General features: G+C 50.7%; 1 protein-coding gene and 2 long non-coding RNA genes across 3 annotated transcripts; 1 reads left to right on the plus strand and 2 right to left on the minus strand.

Moving 5' to 3' along the window:
• Positions 1-758: 758 nt before the first annotated feature.
• On the minus strand, positions 759-3,824 carry LOC136011755 (uncharacterized). Its single transcript, XR_010611459.1, has 2 exons — positions 3,528-3,824; positions 759-1,305 (listed from the first exon to the last, which is right to left on the minus strand). It is a non-coding gene; the product is annotated as an uncharacterized LOC136011755 (long non-coding RNA).
• Positions 3,825-3,937: 113 nt separating this feature from the next.
• On the plus strand, positions 3,938-18,342 carry STX6 (syntaxin 6). Its single transcript, XM_065674042.1, has 8 exons — positions 3,938-4,045; positions 6,341-6,510; positions 7,109-7,203; positions 8,912-8,974; positions 11,119-11,241; positions 12,545-12,651; positions 14,274-14,368; positions 15,992-18,342. The coding sequence occupies exons 1-8, from the start codon at positions 4,011-4,013 to the stop codon at positions 16,066-16,068; spliced, it is 765 nt and encodes a 254-aa protein (XP_065530114.1). The 5' UTR covers positions 3,938-4,010; the 3' UTR covers positions 16,069-18,342.
• Positions 8,637-16,105, minus strand: LOC136011756 (uncharacterized). Its single transcript, XR_010611460.1, has 3 exons — positions 15,952-16,105; positions 12,510-12,634; positions 8,637-8,954 (listed from the first exon to the last, which is right to left on the minus strand). It is a non-coding gene; the product is annotated as an uncharacterized LOC136011756 (long non-coding RNA).
• Positions 18,343-18,780: the final 438 nt, after the last annotated feature.

The following is an 18,780-nucleotide window of genomic DNA, read 5'->3' on the forward strand; positions in this document are numbered from 1 at the left end:
GCAGGCAAACGACAACTGTAGCCCTCTGCACATCCCAGAGTGCAGATGTGTCCTCTGTGTGACTGTTTTGCTTAGGCATGATGGGGAGGATTCATAATGATCCTCTGGAGCCATGGAGCTGTTATCCTAGGAGAGATGCCTGCTTTGCTCCCTGCTAACGAAAAGGGGGACCAAGGTCCTTGGGACTTGCCAGCAAACCACACCACACACAGTCCTTATACAAAGTCCAAAGGCATGCCAGGAGGCAACCTTGAGTCCTACGAGTAGCAACCATGGAGGAGGGCACCAAGGGCAGAGCAGATCCTCTTTGTGTCGAATCCCTCCTCCCACCATCAAGGGAAACTGCAAAGTAAAACATCTGTGCCTGCCAGCAGGCATTGACTCCCACTCCTCCCTCTGATCTGTGCCCCTTCCCTCTCGTGCAGACTATCATTTAGCCACAGATTCCTTCTAACAACGTGACAGAGCCTGGAGCCCTGGTGAGGTCATCCATGGAAACAGGGATAACAAGGAAGGTTATGGGGAAAGGCTGCCAGGGAAAAGTTCATTCTGATTTCACCCACATAAGAAAGTAACAAGGACTCTGGCAGTACAGCACATTGCTATTCATGTAATTTAACCTCCTTCTGGATGCAGGTAAGCTCTCAGCACCCCTGGCATCCTGTGGCAGGCAGTCCCAGAGGTTCACCCTGCTGACAGTAATGCTGCTTTTGCTCAATTTCATTTCCCATTTTCATCCTCATTAAATAATCAATTGCTCATGCACAACAAAGAGGGGATTTTTTTTTTCAAAACCAGCATTATTCTGAATAGTCATCCCACATCCTACCATGAATACCATCCTACCTTCCATTTGCTCATTTATTTCTTACTTGATTGCATCTTTGACATTTCTGGCCAGTTGTCCAGTCAGGGATTGCAGCCTCTACTGCACACAGGCCTTGCACTGATATGAACCTACCCAAGGGTAAGGCTATGGCATGAAACCAGCTCTCAGTAGACAGTGAAAGCCCACAAGAGACAGCAACAGGAGGAAAGCCACAACCAACCACAGAAGACGCTTTGGTGAGGCTTCATTCCTTCCCAGACAACTGTGAGTCCAAGGAAACCTGCTCCATTGGCTCTAGCATGTAACCAGGAGCATCCAGCAGCCAAGCCACCTTCTTGGAAAGCAGCAATCACCTCTCAGCATCTTGCTCTTCTAACGCCTCAGAGCTGCCGCTGTCAGGTCACCATGCTGTCACATGGTAGAGGCCTTGTGTCACCTGTGCCCTTGGTGCTTCACAGGGAAGTCCCCACTGATTCCTGAAAATGAGGATCAGGAAACCTTGTTACAAACACAGAAGGGCCATGAGTGGGTAGGATTTGCTGGAAACACTTGGGATTTGATGGAAAACCTCACTGCCCACCACAACACTGACTGTTTAGCCACAAACTAGTGTTTTTTATCAAGTTATCATTGCCTTATCTCTCCTCGTACAACCATAGATATATTCAGCAACTTTCACTAAAAATGCAAATGAGGAAGAGAAACACCGAAGCATCTGAAACCCATTAGCTTTATTACTTCTTCCTTTAGCTGTAAAACCTTTTCTGCAGGCAAAAAAAAATCCCCTATGCTTTTACAAATCCAAATTCAAATCAATCCAGCTTTTCCCCGAGAGGAAAAGCCATCTCTTCCCGCCAAATGCATGTTTTTGTACTGGGCTAGTACGGGCTCACACACACACAGACGCACACACTCCCCTGTGCGTGCACACACATGCCGCAATTTTTTCCCTGATAAAAGCCTCAGTAAGCCCAGCTCTTCCCCACAGACAGTTGGGATTTTGATGAGTTGGTGCTTTTAGGAACAGAAGTGTTTAATCAGATCTTTCCTGACCAGTTCTGCAGCTGTGTGCCATGCACCGAGCACTCCTCTCCCAGGGAGGAATTAATCGGTTAGCTGAGCATGCCAGAAAGCTACCAAAACACTTCCCATTGTTTCCAAACCCAAAATCAGAGCTTTCCACAAGATACGGCAAAAATGCCTCCATTCTAAAAAATCCATAGCAGTGCTGTTGAATCTAAACATTGACTGCATCATGTACATTAATTTCCAGCATCAAAGAAAAGACTGTCTGTGTTATTCCTGGAAAGTCTGCAACTTCCCTACACTTCAGTAACACCTCCTTATTTTCAGTCCTCAACAGCCCTGCAGAGCTTCACACTTTTTAGCAAATGCATAAAAAAAAAAACCATTTTCAATTAAGTGAATGAAGTGTTCATAGAATTTATTAAAGGATTTCTGAAATTCCTAGCTAGTAACTCTGAGCGGCTGTGGGAGCTTTCCTCTGTTTCATTCCCATCATAGTGAAGGTTTCAGGGGATGCTTGACGAGAGCAAGCCGAACTGCGCAGTCTTGGCACACCAAAAGGGGAGCACTGCAAATTGCCTCTGACAGACTTCCATGAGTGTTTGAACAAATCTAACCCTCATAACCTTCGGTGGGCTGCTCAGAATATATCATGTCTTTAAGCACCCTCTAACTACTGGAGCCAAATCCCATGGAGGCTCTGAAGACAAAGCAACAAAGCAATATTTGCTGAGCTGCTTCAGAGCGATGTCCCCATTGAGGGACAGGTGAGTTATGGTGTCCTGCATTTTGTGGAACAACCCTCCACCTCTGAGCTCGGTTGCGATATGCAAGTTGTTAAGGTGGGAGCTCTGAAGAGTGTAAAGCACAGCGGAAATCACTGGAGGATCGTGGGGTTTTGGGGAGTACAAGGTCTTTGGGTCCTAATGAGTCCTTGGCACCTGGAGGGAACCCTCCGTGCTCAGCACAGTGCATTTCACTGGGACCCCAGCATGGGAAACAAGCATCCAAGGTGCAGCAAGGAAGGGCCAGCAAGCAGAAACCCTAAAGCTTGTCTCTGGCCTGTTGCACCACACTCGGCAAGCTGCAGCTTCCCTGGTATGGGGCTGGCCGGAGCAGGAGGCAGCTTTCTCACCCCACAAAACTGCAGAAACCGGTTTTACATGTGCCACAGCCTTCCCACCCCACACTCATGAGTAAAGCTGCTGTGATTGCAAAATTGAGGTATCCAGTTCACATGCTGAGGAGGCATCTCTTGTACCTTTTCCCTCAGTGAATCGGCACTGCTTTTGCTAGGGATGCTGGACCGCAGCCACATTCAGAGAGCGCAGGCAGGGACATGCACCCCGATCAAGAGGCCAGAGATCTGGGTGATTGCTCCTGGCCATACCTCTGCAAAACTGACCATCTTGCCTGCCTGTCCCATAGGAGTAACACAGGACACTCCACACACAGTGCTGCACGGAGGAAGCTCTGCCTTGTGTGTGGGGGAACATCCCCTGGTGCTGCACAGGCACCATTCTCTCCTGCCAGCTTTCCTAAGGGTAGGGCTGTCCGTGCTTGCAGCTGAGAGAGGCTACTAGGGAGCCGAGATTTGAGAGGGGGGAAGGAGGGAACAGGAGGTCCTGACGCTGAGAAGGACAAAAGCCAAGAAGCAAAGGGCTGTTCTCACCCGCAGAAGGGAGGAGGAAGGAAGCGGTGCCTGTTCATTCCCGGGGCAGGAAGGGTAGCGGGAGCAGAGCAGACTGGCTGTCGCTCTCTCCTTCTTCCTCCCTCGCCGGCTGGGAAAGCACCCCACCAGGACCACGGCCCAGTAGCCGGGCCGCCCCAGCCCCGCTCAGGACGTGCCTCCTCAGTGCCGAGCAGCAGGAAGGAGCAGACGCGGCGGCAAAGGGGGGAGAGGGCCGCTGTGCTCCAAGCAGCGAAGGGCAGGAACAGCCCCACAGCACCCCCGCTCCCGGGACATGCCCCGTACCCGCTCCCTCTGCAGACCGCCACAGCACACCGACCCCTACCGCCGCCACCGGAACACCCCCGCCCCGCCACCGGCGCAGTGCGCATGCGGGCCGCTCGTGACGGCGGGGGCGTGGCGCGGCGAAGGGGGCGTGGCGCGCGGCGTGCGGCGGCTGGGGCGCGCAGCGGCGGTGGCAGCGCCATGTCGATGGAGGACCCCTTCTTCGTGGTGAAGGGGTGAGCGGCGGCCCTCGGGGACACCCAGACACGGGCAGGGCGCTGGGCGCGGCCGGGGCCGGGCATAGCCGCCCCGGGGAGGGCGGGCTGAGCTCCCTCCGGGGGTCTCTGGAGGCGTTCGGGACGGGGAAAAATGGCGTTCCCGAAACCCCCCTTTGCGGCTGGAGCGGCCCCGGGCTCGGCCCCGGCCCCGCTGGGTTGCTCGACGTCGAAGGCCGGGCGCGGAGGGCCCCGGGACGAGGCTCTGTGCCGGGCAGGTGCCGGGCCGCGCCCGGGCCTCCCCGCACGAAGCGCTTCCCGCTCTCCGGGCCAGCGACGCCCGAACTCTGTAGATGCACCCCGGGGTAAAGCGGGAGGTGCAGCGCGGCCGTGGCTGCAGGTGCGGTCCCGGCAGGGAGGGCCAGCCTGGGGGCAGCGTGCCCGGATGTCCCCGTCGGAGGGAGGTGGCAGGGGCTTGGGAAGTGTTGCCCTGCAGCACGCAGAGCAGGGCGGGCTGGTTGTGGATGGCATCCCCCAAAGACGAGGGCCGCGGTGTACGGGTGGGAGGATGGAGAGGGGAGGGGACCGAGTTGTGAAACAAACTGCAGTACGGACAGTGGCCATGAGAAAAAGCAGGCAGGGAAGAGCCAGAACACAGGCAAACGCAAACCTGCCGTGACTGCAAAGGTGGCCACCACAAAGGTAGTCAAGGCAGGAGGAAATTAATAGGATAAAAGCACCTCAGTCTTTAAAAACTACCTTGGGGCCACCTTCAGCTTCTGCTGCAGGTGGGTCTCCTACCCCATGTCACGGTGAAACAGCACTCAAGAGCAGCAGAGGTGCTTGTAGGGGAGCAGTGGGGAAAGCCATATGAGCATAAGAGGTGTGGGAAGGGATGCCGGTGCTGCCAGGGAAAGCAAATCACTGTCAGGTTGAACTGGTGCAAAGGGGGAAAAATACAAGTCTCCATAGGTGGGGAGCAAATGTCTTGTCAAACTTTTCGGAGAGGTTCCTGTGCTGTGCGGGGAAGGGCTGGGAGGGGAGAGGGATGTGCTGCCGCTCCCAGTGTTAATTATTACCCAGCAGGTAGAAAGGGCTGCTGGTGGTGGTGGTGGTGGAGCCACCAGCGTTGCATTTGGTTTGCTTTCCTGGTGTTTCTAATGCCTCCCATCGGAGGACATCCAGCTCTACTTTAAATTCCTTTTGTGGGTACCTCCCCAGGTATGATCAAATGAAAAAAACCAAAACAAACCCAAACAAAAAAAATACCCCAAAACTTATTCTAGCAAGTAGTGAAGGGAACAAAGCTTGACAGATCCTCAGTGTGGGCTGCTGCCTTTAGGGCACTAGATGTGGCAGACTTGGAACTGTAGGCCTGCGAGACGAGAAGGGAACGCCCATCAGGGTGCTGAGAGACTGCAGTTTAGCACGGTTGTATACTTCAGGCCGTGGTGTAGAGAGCTGCAGAGTGCAGTCTCTTATCATCTGTTCTGGGCTTCCCCTACTGATAACCTGCTTTCCTTCACTGGGGATAAACCACCAGCATCTTACATAGATGCTGTGTGTAAGCTCTTGAGCTTGTGGTGGCCACTTTTCACACCAGCGAAGTCTGGTCTTGTCTGCATCCCTCACCCTGGGTTCTTGTCAATGTGGGGAAGCAGTTCACAGCTCAGGACTGCAGAGTTTGTAAACACAGATAACCACACTGATGGACCGTGACCCAAACTTACAGACCCATTTGCCCCAAACCATCAAAGCAGCATTCAGTGCTGTCAGCAAAGCTGTAAACACGCTCATCTCCAAAAAGCTTAGAGCAGCAGAAAAGACTTGGGTTCCCTAAGCCCGTGTAGTAGAGCTGTGTGTTTTCTAAATGCTGAATTAAAATAAACAGTGCTGCACTCAACAGTCTGCCTGGCTGGTACTGTGGGGACAGTTCCTGTAATTTTGTGTGCCCTAGGGGATCTTACATAGGTCGTCAGGAGTCTCCAGAGGAAAGCTGTTGAGAGGAATGCAGAACATTAATTGCCAAAGAGTTGCCTTGTTCAGACACTGCCCTGACTTGCCTGTGTGACACTCGACAGAAACCTCTAAAGAAATATGTCCCTTCATTAATAGCTGACATGTAAGTTGGTGCTGCAACAAGAGATGGGATTGTCGAGTAGGTAGGGCAAGTCCTTACTTCACAAAATAAGCTAAAAATTGTTTGGGAGAAAGCTGTGCTTCCCCGTGCAGTTGGATATGGGTCTGTCCCAGTGTGACTGCTGCAGAGGAACTGATGGTAATCCCTTCACTTCTCTTTAATCACCTTCGCTGCAGGGAGGTGCAGAAAGCTGTGAATACTGCCCAGGGGCTTTTCCAGAGGTGGACAGAGCTCTTGCAAGATCCCTCCATTGCCACAAGAGAAGAAATCGACTGGACCACTAATGAGCTCAGGAACAACCTGCGGAGCATCGAGTGGGACCTGGAAGACTTGGATGAAACAATTAATATCCTTTCTGTGGTTCTTTGGAGATGTGGGTTGTGGTTCATGGGTTGTACTAAATAGCCAAGTACCAGTGCTTGCCAGTAGTTACTTTTTGCAGAAAGGACTGTTTGGGATTGAGTTTTGCATTTATGTTGGCTTTTCTCAAACTGGAAATGAGAAATTAATGCAAACGTCTGCAGCAAAAGGATTTTCCTTTTGCCTTTTCATTTTCCTTTTGACAAGGTATATTTTAAGGCTTTGTTCTAGAAAGCCTATTGTGTTGTATGAATTTGGATTTCTGTGTAGTCAGTCATACTCTAGGCTGGCTTCCAGAAATACTCCTTTTCCCTTGTGTTCATCTGAACACTCCTGAAAGCACTGTGCAGCATCAGAGAACCAAAAAAAACGTAGGAGAGAAACCTCACACTGGTGCATGTACTGCACAGTACGTTCCTGCCATGCCTGCTTATTCCTCCAGTGTGTCATACTTTGCAAATACAACTTTGGGAAAAGGCACGGCACAGTGGCCGCTTGGTCGGCCCCCACTGAGGCACCCTGTGGGTTTGTGTGTCTGTGCATACCCAAGGCAGCTAATGGGGACTCCTTGACTCGCTGCCTACGCATTGTTGAGGCAAACCCACGGAAATTCAACCTTGATGCGACGGAGCTGGGTATCAGGAAAGCCTTCATCACGAGCACACGGCAGGTGGTCAGGGTAAGGAACATGGCCTTGGGGTGGGAGCATGAGGAGGTAGCATGGGGAAGGAAGAAAGGGAGCGTGATTAGGTGGTTAAATAAAGGAAGTCTTGTGGCCATTTCCATGATGAACTGGAGAGCAGAGAATAAACCTGATACCTGCTCTCTCTCAGGCTTCGTTCTCTTCTCCTTGTGCTCCCTCCTGGGGCTGCCCATATGGGTTTGGGGCATATCCTCCTTTGCTGCTGCTACCTCTTCTAAGTCTTCACAACTCTCTTACAACAGTAAGCCTGAGCCTATAGTAACTGGAGGGGAAGAATAAAGACCTTCTGTGATGCAGGAGAGGCTGGAGCCTCCCTTCAGAGTTGAAGGAAATCGCAACTGTTCTGTGCTTTTGTAGCACTAGTTTTCAAAACAGAGTCCACTTTGAACACTGACAGATGGTTAAAGCCTAGCATTACTGACGTGGTGACTTCAATTTCCTACCCCTACAACATAGTCCAACCAACCACTAGATTTATTTTTAACTCAAGAAAGATCAGGTTTTTTAGTTTGAGTTCACACTTCAGAAGCAAAAGGAAGATTTTAACAACTTGGTGGTAACAAATAGAGAAGGAGCATCTTCCTAAAAGCATCACTACCTGGTAACAAGCTGCTAGTTGGGAAGTTTTCTTCCTATTAATAGCTACACTAAGCATAGCTTAGTTTCTGCTCCCCCTCATGACTCTGATGTTCCTATTTCACAAAATGCATTGCTGTGGCTGGTGGAAAGCTTGTTACTCTACCTGTGATCTGGATGCAGTTCTTAAGGCTTGCTGCCTGGGAGCTGATAGCTAAGCCACACTGGCCCCATGTAGCAGGTGTGTATTGACTGCTTTGCCCTTAGTGTAGTCCACTCCCAGACAGGATCATGCAAGCCCACTCTGTGGTCCTCTTTTTCTGGCTGAAGACTGCTGGCTAATGGGTTTTGGAGCAGTGTCTCTTATTGTTCAATGAGATTCATTAGAGGCATTATGCAGCTGACTTCCAGTTTCTGTGGGGGAATACATGGTGCACAGCAGCGGGTGAAAGGAACTGAGTGGGATCCAGTGCTCTTAAGTGATGTATTACACACCTCTGAACAGTAAAACGTACCTAAATGTCCTGGTGACATCAGAATTCTGCTGGTGAGTCAACCTCTACTAGATCATACTGACTACTTGCTAATCTGTCCTGTAAAAACTAGACCGTTATAATGGGGAGCCTTCTGTGGCTAGTGATCTTTCCAAGTACTCATCAGCAAAACAGAACTGATAGAGGAGAAAACATACATATAGTCAGAGAGGATGGCCACAGGACAGGAAATCTATCTTGTCCTATGCAGTAGAAACCCAGATGCGACTGGGAATAAAGTGCAGGGGGTTACAGGTTCCCAAAACCTTGAAGAACATGATTCTTCTGTACAGTCTATCATCAATGGAAACGTTAGTTTAATATTATACAAATAAGAAGTGTTTCTGGCTGTAGCAGAGCAAAACAAATAGTAAAATTTAATACCGAAATATCTCATTGCTCTTGATTCTATTATTAGTAAAATGATGAACTGCAATGAAGCTTTCTGCAGTATTTTCCAGAATCCTCAAAATTTTACATTTTCAAAGAAAATCTCCCTTCTTCTGTTGCACTGTGAAACTGCCTGTCACCTCAAATCCAATGCTCACATACTACATCTTCTGTTGAACAAACAGGAAATGAAGGATCAGATGTCAAACTCCTCCATGCAAGCACTGGCTGAAAGAAGAAACAGGCAGGTGAGAAACAGAAAAAGGCAAGTTAAGTGAATGCTGTGGCTGTTTGGTACTTTAAGGAATGAGGAGGGTTTATCAGCTCTAGCAGCCGTTGTCTTAAGGCATGTGTTAGGGGAAGCTTCTATTTTCACTTACTCCAAGGCTCCATGTTGTAAGTTAGAGTGTATAGCATTGATTAAAACTGTATAAAAGCTGTAATTACAAGATGTATCCTGTCTGTAGTTCATCCCTATAAAAACCTTTGTTCTGGGAAGGGACTTGCATGCTACAGCAAAGCTGTGTGTTTGAACTGTGTGTGTTTTTCTGACCTGAGTGAGCTGGTCTTGCAGGCATGTTGCTGCCTTTTCCAAGCCAGTCTCTCAAAGCAGAAAGTCAGCACTCACCATCTGTCTCTGTCTTCAGATCTGTTTGTGTACAACTGTCAGTGTTGCATCATCCCATGGAAAGGGGAATATCCCTCCTTAGGGGTGCAGACTCAGAATCCATGTCAGTGAATGTAATCCTGCACTCTGCTGTATTTAGGAGCCAAGATGCTGCAATATCCTTTCACACAGCTGCCTGTCGTAATAGTTAGCCATGTAATAAGATGGAAAAAGCTCAAGGAGTCTCAGGTTGTCTGCATATGTAATCTAAGGAATAGAAATAGGTGGGTGCAGCTTTTGCTCCTTCCTGGTTGACAGGGAGGCTGTAAGGAGATCTCAGAGCTGATTTCCAGAGCTGCCTGAGTAAAACCTGGTGCGCACTTCATACAAGTAACTTGTGGCAAAAATTACAAACTGCAACAAGCTACTGAAGGACAGAGCTAATTCTTGAGCTTGTTACAGGTTTAGTTGATGTGCTTGGTAAACAATTGAAGAAGCAAAATCCCTTACACTCTTGCTCAAACAAGTCTGTAGCTGTCTCTGCATTTTGCTGCTTTCTTTTGTGCAAAGTTCCTGCTAGCTGCAGGAGACCATATGGCCCAGCTCATGTGGTGACATCTGGTCAGGAAAACTGACTTCCCCTTGCCGTCTTCCTCCCCCTTCCCCAGCTCCTCGCCTTTCCTCCAGGCCACAAAGCCTGTGCTGAGCTGGGCTGCAGCCACTCTTCAACGTGCCTCTATGTCTGAAAGACTAGCTGGTGGCGATCTGACCCTCACGGGCTAAGGATGCCAAACAGGCCCTTCTGCAGCAAAACTAGTGCACCATGTTAAATAAGTGGTAGCTACACTTGCCATGAACTGGAGAGAACCAGGAGCTTCTTCAGTGTCTTGGGGCAAAGCCAGATGTCCTGTTTGCTTCCTGCACTGTTGGTCCATCAGCTTTCCTTACCCCTCTTGAACTTTGTAAGGCAAATGAACCATAGAGACAGTCTTGGTTTTAGCCTGCCAGAGCAGCCTAGTGATGTCTTGCTGTTCTTCACAAATACTTGGTCATCTCTTCCTGTCTGGAAGCTGTAAGACTGTCTCATTACAAGTTGGCCTTGCCTCCATGCTGGTGGGCAGAGCTCCCTACCCCATGGTAGTGCTGCAGGGTGTAGCTCCTCACCTGTGGGCCACACTCATTCTCTAGCATCTTCTCCTTATGTTACACCCCTTCCAGGCACCAGACTTGGCTGAAAAACTAAGTCTTTCCTAGCACAGGTAGCCTGAATCAAAAAATATGAGCATACAACACTGCTGTGGTTACATAGTGCACTATTTTACACTTAGCTCAACTGGTTAAGTACTTTATCCAGACCCTCTTACGCCTCTGTCACTGGCAGCACAGTGTTCAGTTTGAGCTGTGTATCTTTTAACATAATGTATCTGGACACTTCCCAGCTTACATGTCCTAGCACACAGTGCTGTCTCTTGAGCAGACCTTTTGTAGTCCTTTGTACTGTGCAGACCTCCTGTGTGCATCGTCTCTTGATCGTATACCAGGTCTCCTGCTGCTGGAGAGGCCTATCTTCACTAATCAGGCTGCAGAGACTTCCCAGGCTGGCATTTTGGCACTGTGTTCTTTTAGTTGTGACAGCACTCTAGCTGAGTAGTGATAGAGCAGGAGGAAAATGATGCTGTATGCATGTGTACAGAAGTATTGCCCTGTCTGCCTTCCCACTACACCCTGTAGGCAGACTGTGAGCAGACACAAGGATGTTGCTAAGGGCTCTATGCATCTGTTTAGGCACTCCTGGGAGAAAGTGGGAGTCAGAGTTGGAGCACTGGACCTGACAAATACAGCCGTCTGGACCGGGACCTGCAATTAGCAAATTCACACTTCATTGAAGAGCAGCAAGCTCAACAACAGGTATGGCAGCTGGCACCACGTGGATTAAATAGCTTTGCTTGCCATAATGGGTGCTGTGGGGATGAGGTATGGGCTGAGAGAGCCAAAAAATCAAGTCCTTGGCTGGCCTGGAACCGGGTGCTCGATAGCCCTCCTCTTTGCTTGCAGCATATACCTGTGCATGTGTTTCCGGTACATCACAGCTTTGGATGCATCTTGGTGCAGAGTTTTTAAGCCTTGAGGCTTGGGTCTTCTGCTGTGTACCGAAGGCAATCAGCATGACCTGGAAGATGTAGCTCACTAAGCTTTAACACTGGAAGGACTGCTGAAATCCTTGGAAGAGTAGAAATACTGTAAAGAGAAAAGAGCCTGCTTCTCTTACGCAACTTCCCTGTGTTAAAAAATGAGCTGATGTTTGCTGTTGTTTGTGTGCATCTTCATCAGAACGGGCTGGGAGCAGGAGCACGTGTCTGCTTCCTTTTCCTGCCTTTGTCAACATGAGATTTGTGAGAAAGCCTGCGTGAGGGCTTTGTGAGAACGCCTGGTGAGGGACTTCCCGACACCAGGGGAGTTCGCCTGTGGAAGTGCCAGGCAGCGTGCAGCAGCCCACCCAAATACAGGCCTTTAAACAGGCAGCTTCTGCAGGGTGGCAAACTCTACTAAAGCTCCTGACCCACACCGCCACCCCAGCTCTCAGGCGAGTTTTACCTAGTGACTCTGGGAAGATAAATAGATTCAGAAATAGGTAACTAGGGTAAATCTAATCCTCAGTGTGACAGCGCCCTGAAAGTGACTTAAAACATTAGCAGACCTATTCCTTTGGCACATTCAGAGCCAGGCTTGCTATTTTTAGCTGTAGAAGCTGCAAAAGCCTTTTACTCACATTAACCCCTTGTTAGCTGCAGCATGTTCCAGGTTGCATTTCCCATACCTGCTACAAGCAGGGGGGCTTTCGAAGGTTTTGGTGACCAGTTCCTGTGGCTTTCAAGAGTCTAGTGGTGGGTGCAGCAGGGAACAGCAGGGGCATAGGTGAGCTGAGGCTGGATTTGCAGGGGTGTCAAGAAGCTGCAGCCTGCTGTGCCACAGGAATGCCATGCTGAGGAGGCTTTCCTGTGGCTGTCACTTCTCCAGCATTTCTTAATGTCGTGGTTTAAACCCAGGACACTTAGGAATGTGGTCCTCATTCCTTGTGGCTTAGATCTGTATGCAGGCTCTGCACCTGATGTTGGCTGAGCAGTGAGTGTCCAGCAGATCAGCTGGCTCTGACCCAACTGCAGAATGCAGCATACCTATAATTGCCTGTTTCCTTTCTCTTTGGCCCCAGTTGATTGTGGAGCAGCAAGATGAGCAGTTGGAGCTGGTCTCTGGCAGCATTGGAGTGCTGAAGAACATGTCCCAGCGCATTGGTGGGGAGCTGGAGGAGCAAGCAGTGTAAGTGTTAGATGCAGCACCAAAAACCCAGTATGGGGCTGGCTGCAGCACAGCTGGAGGTTCTCACACACATATCTCTGTCCCTGTTAGGGTCTTGAATTTACTAGTCCCTGAGGCAGCCTCTCCTAGCTGGCCTTCGATTTTAGGCAGTGGAAAGCATTTGTTATTGCAGCCTGCAAGGATCCAGCTGCAGCCTTGTTCATTTTGAAAGTCTGCACCTAGGGCAGGCTTAGCTTCCAGTTTGCTTTTCCTTCTCTCTCCTTTCTGCATACTCCCCCTAAGACACACAGTTAGCTCCTTGGCTTCAGGCATCCAGCACTGCTGAAAAGATGAGGGAGGTACTGTGTAATGGGAATACTGGGCACTTTACCCCTCCATGGGCTTTTTTTGCTGCCCCTGGATAACTGCTTGACCCAGGAGGTTTCAGCTCTGCGTTGCCACTCTGAAACATGCAGCACAGAGCTGCTATTCATAGTTAAAGCTAAAAATATCCCTCACCCACGCTAAAGGTTAAAGGGTAGCTCACAGAGTAATTTGCATCCATCATTTACATATAAATTAGAATTTTTTCCCAGTTCCTGTCCTTTGCAAACAAGTGCATAAAGTTTCCAGTTATGCAGGCTGACGACTGCCACTTCCAGGGAGGCTTGAGGGGTTCATGCCTGAAAACCCTCTTTGTTTGGCTGATAGGAGTCTGGAAGGCTGTGCCCCTTGTGAAGTGATGTCTTGTTTGATGGAAAGGAGGAGCTTTAAACGCACCTCCTGCTGAAGCCTTGCAGCATGAGACTCTCCTGCTCTCAGGAAGCAGATCAGTGTGGTGTGTCTGCTTCCAGATCACTGCATAAGCCATCAGTGCTTGCTAGGCAGTAGCAGATGACTACTGCAATGAGGTTTTTTTATAACTCTTTCCCCACTGAATGAAGGTTTAACAAGTGCCTTAAAACTCCAATTGAAGGAAGCTCTCCTTTTAAATGTATTAAGCTTTAAAGTCCTGCTGGCTGGAGACAATTGGATTGGTATCTTGATTCTGGAGGTGCTCTTTTCAAACAGGTGCTTGGCATTGGCAAAGCATGGCTTCAGGAAGGCTTTGAGATTCATTACAGTCTTAGTATGGAGGAAGTAGAGAGGTAACTTCCATGCAGAGCTTAGAAAGCACCTTAAAAGCAATTACAATTTTCATTCCTGCTTGATATATGACTGAAACAAGATTTTTCCTTTAACTACAAGCCCTGAACAAGAAAAGAGATTTCAAGTCCAAGCTGGCACCTAGATCTATCTAACTGGTGTCCGCTAATCACGCACTATAAATGAGGCTTTTCCCTTAAAAAGATGAAAAACCCCATTCCTCACCTTGCAGAGGTGCCTAGAGCTCAGCTGTGGGCGTGCAGAGAGACCAGTCTGACAGGAGTCCCAAATGACTTCCCACTCAGCAGCAGACCTGCTGCTTCAGCAGGTTTTTTCCCCCTTTTGGGTGCTTTCAGGAGACCAGGCCACATTCATTTTTCTCTGCCAAGGTGTGATGCACTGATCACATCAAGCCTTTTGATCAGTGTGTAAGCATGCTGAGAAATCCCGATGCGACGTGCCACTTGCTGACGAATGCTGTGCTTCTCTGTCCCTAGGATGCTGGATGACTTCTCCCACGAATTAGACAGCACTCAGTCCCGGCTTGATAATGTCATGAAGAAGCTCGCCAAAGTGTCTCACATGACAAGTGGTAAATCCTGGGAAGTGGGATCCAATCTTGGGAAGGGAGAGACAAGCTCTCAGATCTTCGGTGGGATGCTGTGTGCTCCCACCCACTGACAGCCATCCCAGAGCCGAGCAGACGGGAGGGAGCAGCTCTCACTGCTTGCAAAAGGGGGAAGACTTCCAAGCCCTGCAGCCGCTCCTGACCAGACTCTGCTCCGCAGCCTGTTCTTAGCCTTTGTTTCATTTACAGATGCCTTTCTATTTATGCTGCTACCACTGCAGTGGGAAAGTCCCCCCTAGATGGTTGGAGGGGAAGCTCTGCAGCCTCCTGCTCTGCTGCAGTTTCCCAGGCTGCCTGTGGAACAAAAGCTCTCAAGGTGCCATAAGACACTCGCCACCGTGTGTGGCTTTCCCAGCACCAAACACCTGCAGCAAGCCCCTTCCCAAATCCCACCTGCCCTCAGGCTGCTGGCGCCCTCGGGCTGCAGGCCTGTTGTCAGTCAGATATATCACTCAGCTGGTGGAGGAAAAAGGCGACTTCTGCACCGGGGGAGGCTGAACCCACAAGAAAAGTCCTTATAAGGCTGTGCCTGAAGCCGGTGGGCTGGCAGGGCGCTGTAGGCAGAGCAAACAGGAAGCCCGGCATGCCTGCCGGGAAGTCCCCTGCCGCCAGCTCACTGCTCTGAGTGCTGGCGCTGCGCCCATGGCCGCCTCCTCTGTCACCCCTCTCCCCTGGGTGCTGGGGTAGCATGTGGAGGCAGCAGCAGCGAGGCAGGAGGAGAAGTGTCCCTGCTCTGCAAGATTAGGCTGGACAGGGGATTTACGAGGTTGTGGAAATACGGCCGTACGGAGACCATTTGGGGTGCTGACAGTGCACTTTGGATCACCAGTAAGCCCAGTGGCAGCATGACGGCTGGCAGACCTTGCATATCTCTCCATTCCTCTGCGAAAAATGCTTTAGCATTGCAGTGTTCCTGATAATTGTGAATGAGCATTTCTGCTGTCCCTGGCATTGTACGTGCTGGGGCTGACCAGCAGGGTTCTTCCCTGCTGTGCCCTGAAGTTAGGGGGTGGCATCAGCCCTGTTCCCCCTGCTCCACCACTGTCTTGCAGGGGCTTTCTCTCTGGCATGCAGATGTGGCCATAGACGGAGTAGCTCTCAGAGGCAATGCAGTGTTGAGCTTCTGCAGAGCATGCACAAGGCCAGCAAGGTGTGAAGATGTCCAGGGGAAACCTCATTCCTGGCACTCTCCTCCAGGGAGCTGCCGTAGGCTCTTCCTGGCAGAGCTCTTCTGGGGCAGCTTTCACCACACCCCTTCTTTTTCCTCCAACAAATAGGTTATTCCAAGGATGAGCAGCAACAAACAGCAGTTTTCTGCTTACTCTCCCTGATTGCTTTTGAACCAGCTTATTAAATCTGTTTGAACTTGGCTGGGGAGAAGCCTCAAAGTTCCCACAGCTGTCCCTGAAAACGGATGTATCCTGGAGGAGAAATGGTGTCAGCCCGTAGCCAAAGGAGCTGCTGCTTTGGCTTTTTCAGGCTTCCTTGAGCTTAAACTGGGCTCCTAGTAGTAGAGCAAAGAAAAGCTCTCCCTCAGTGTTCCTTACCTGTTAAAGCAGGAAGACTGACACGTCCTTTTCCTTCCAGATCGACGGCAGTGGTGTGCAATTGTCGTCCTCTTCATCATCCTGCTGGTGGTGCTCATCCTGCTTTTTGTGCTGTGACGAACTGAACTGAACTTCCTCGGATGCCCCCTCCCTGCCCCCTCGCCCCGGTGTCACGGGGAAATGAATCTCTCACCGTTTCCGTCCGCACACAGAGAAACCTGCCCCCGGCTCTCAACATTCTCCTCTGAGGACCGTGGTTCTGCTCTGCTGGTGTCTCACCAGGACCTGGGGAGAGGGGGTGCAGGACTGGAGCTGCCTCCTCCCCCAGTGCAGTGTGATCTGGACCTGACCTACAGGTCTGGACCCAGGCAGCTGGAGGGGGACTTGACCCCTTACCCTTCCACCTTGTGCAGGTAGGAGCCGGTTGCAGCGGTCCCAAGCCGCCTGTGGTCGGATGTGACCACAGTGCAGCAAGCCCTGGGGAAGACAGGACTGGGGAGGAATTAATTGATTCACTGAGCATTACAAACCGCATTGCCAGCCTCCAGTGCTTGCCAGCCAAAGGCATTACTGGGAGGAGTGGTGGTGTGGAAGTCCATGCAGCCCCAGTGAGGGAGGGGAGCCCCGGCTGAACTCCCGCTGCCCCACACTGCCTTCCTCCCATGGGCTGGCTCTGTGCTGCTGACCTACTGCCGAGGTACCACAGTGAGTCTCCAGCTGAGCTCACAGCCACCACTGCTTGGCAGAAGCTTGCATGCAGGTGAGCCGTAGGGTGTCGTGTCCCGTCCTGTCCTGCCATCGGCCAGCTGGGTGCGATGAGAAACCCAGAGCTTTAAACTTGGGTTGCTGCACGCTGAAAGCTGGCAAACAACCGTTAGCCAGAGAGTGAATTTCTTAAAGCTTTTAAAATTGCCTCCTTCGTTATACAAGCCTCTAAAGCTCATTGACTGATGCTTTCTTTGCCCTTGTATAACTGAGTAACTGCTTCTGTTTAACAGCTGCTTCCCTTTGGCAAGTGATTTGTCAGGTCTAAAATAACTTATTTTTTTTAAGGAAAAAAAAAAAACTTTAAAGATGTTTTTGATGACCGTTCAAGCCCCATTCTCTCTGTGGGTGCACAACATGCATTGTCAGAGGAGTGAGGCTCCATTATGTACTTTAAGTGCATATGAACTTGTAAATAGGATGTCTTAATTTTCCCAACTGCTATTTTTTTGACACCTCCATTGTGAGCAACTAAAAGGCAGGAGATTTAAAGCTAGGTCACATTCCTGTATTACTTCCCAGTCCTGTTACCTTCGAGTTGTCTCAGCAGTGTTGGATAGTCTAGTTGTCTCCCTTGGTCAGTGAATTAAAAGTCAGCCAGGTGGTTGATACCAGCACGTGAATAAAGCTCACCCTGGCAGTCTCACAGGGGAGAAACGCAGCCAGGGGGTTACGCTGCTAACACCAATTGCAGGGTACGGGGTGACTTCAGAAAAACAAAAGCGATTGCTTACTAAAGTCATACTCCCATATTTAAGTTGGAAACACCAAAAGACTCCGGCCAGGCTGGCTTTACACCTCTCATCTGGCTCTCAGATGGGGCTGGGGGAGGAAGTTAATTGGTGCTGATGCTAATACTTCTGCTGAAATTGCAACTGAGCCCTGGAAATCATCCTCCCAGAGGGTTAAGCTCACCACCAGACAGCTTTACCTCCGGGATGCGTGGGCTGAACACTTCTCCCCACTGGGTTTGTGGCTCCCTTCCAGCAGTTGTGTGACGCTCCTGCCCTGCCACAGGTGCTGGGTGCTGATGGTCAGCAGCACTGTGCCTTCCGTAGCAGCCAGACTGGGATAAGTTGGTCTGAGATGGAGCTGTCCTACCACACACCTGGGTGGGTGCTTCCCTCATCAATGCACATGTGCCCCGAGCAGCAGCCCGCACTAATGGTTTCAGCAGTTGCTCTTTGTCCTTGTGGAGAACCTCATTTCTTTTGGTGTCGTTGCAAGAAATATGTGGTGTCTCCTTTCCAGGGCTGCCTATAACAGCATCTGCATGGCTCCTTGGGCTTAATACCTCTCCAAGAGCAGGTTCCCAGGAGCGTGAGTCTAACCAGAGAGCGGGGATCACTGTTGGCCGGTATTTGCACACCTTTTGATGTTATTTTCAGCATGGTTTTGCATCCTTCAGGAACAACTGATGCTCCATGCAGGACCGCGCCGCCTTTAGTCTGTCACAGTGCTGGAGGTTGGCCCAGCTGCTGCCATTGCCGTGAGGCATCAAACAGCCTTCAGTCCCTTTTCTGTGTACATTAGCTGCTTCTGTTGATGGTGGTGCTGCTCCCTTTAACACTAAATAAACTCACTGCTGCTGCTGTGCCACACTGGGCAGCGGCAAAGATCACCGTCCCTTCTCGCAGTGGCCCTTGCTCAGGAACAAGCTGGAGGCGGGGGGCTCTCCTGGCGCCAGGTAGCCCCTGGCAGATGCTGCCCACATGTGGGGCACCAGCACGCAGAGGGCAGCCATTGCTGGTTCCTCCACTGGCTGGCCCAGCGCCCACTGCAGAGCAGAGGCCTGTTGGGGCGCAGACACCCTGGTGCCACCCTGCAAGTTTTCCCTGCTGTGGCTGCAAAAACACAAACCCCAAGCAAGCAGCAGGAGCGGACTCCCTGGTAGCTCTGAATACTTGCGGGCACGTCCCCAGCGCTGTCCCAGGCAGCGCACCCGGGAGAGGGAGCCGTCACCCCCTGCTCCTCCAGCCCACAGTGCTGCTCGTCAGGGCGCGGAAGGGGCTTTGCTCAGCTCTTCAAGGAGCAGTGCAGGTGGCTGAGCCCCCCCGTCTGCCT

Source organism: Lathamus discolor, chromosome 3 (assembly GCF_037157495.1).
Source record: "Lathamus discolor isolate bLatDis1 chromosome 3, bLatDis1.hap1, whole genome shotgun sequence".
NCBI classification, from domain to species: domain Eukaryota; kingdom Metazoa; phylum Chordata; class Aves; order Psittaciformes; family Psittacidae; genus Lathamus; species Lathamus discolor.

Bases quoted from the DNA above. Each gene is read 5' to 3' on its own strand.
- STX6 (XM_065674042.1), top strand. From the start codon at position 4,011: ATGTCGATGGAGGACCCCTTCTTCGTGGTGAAGGG. The intron at 4,046-6,340 runs GTGAGCGGCGGC...CCTTCGCTGCAG, and splicing joins CCCTTCTTCGTGGTGAAGGG to GGAGGTGCAGAAAGCTGTGA. The intron at 11,242-12,544 runs GTATGGCAGCTG...CTTTGGCCCCAG, and splicing joins AGCAGCAAGCTCAACAACAG to TTGATTGTGGAGCAGCAAGA.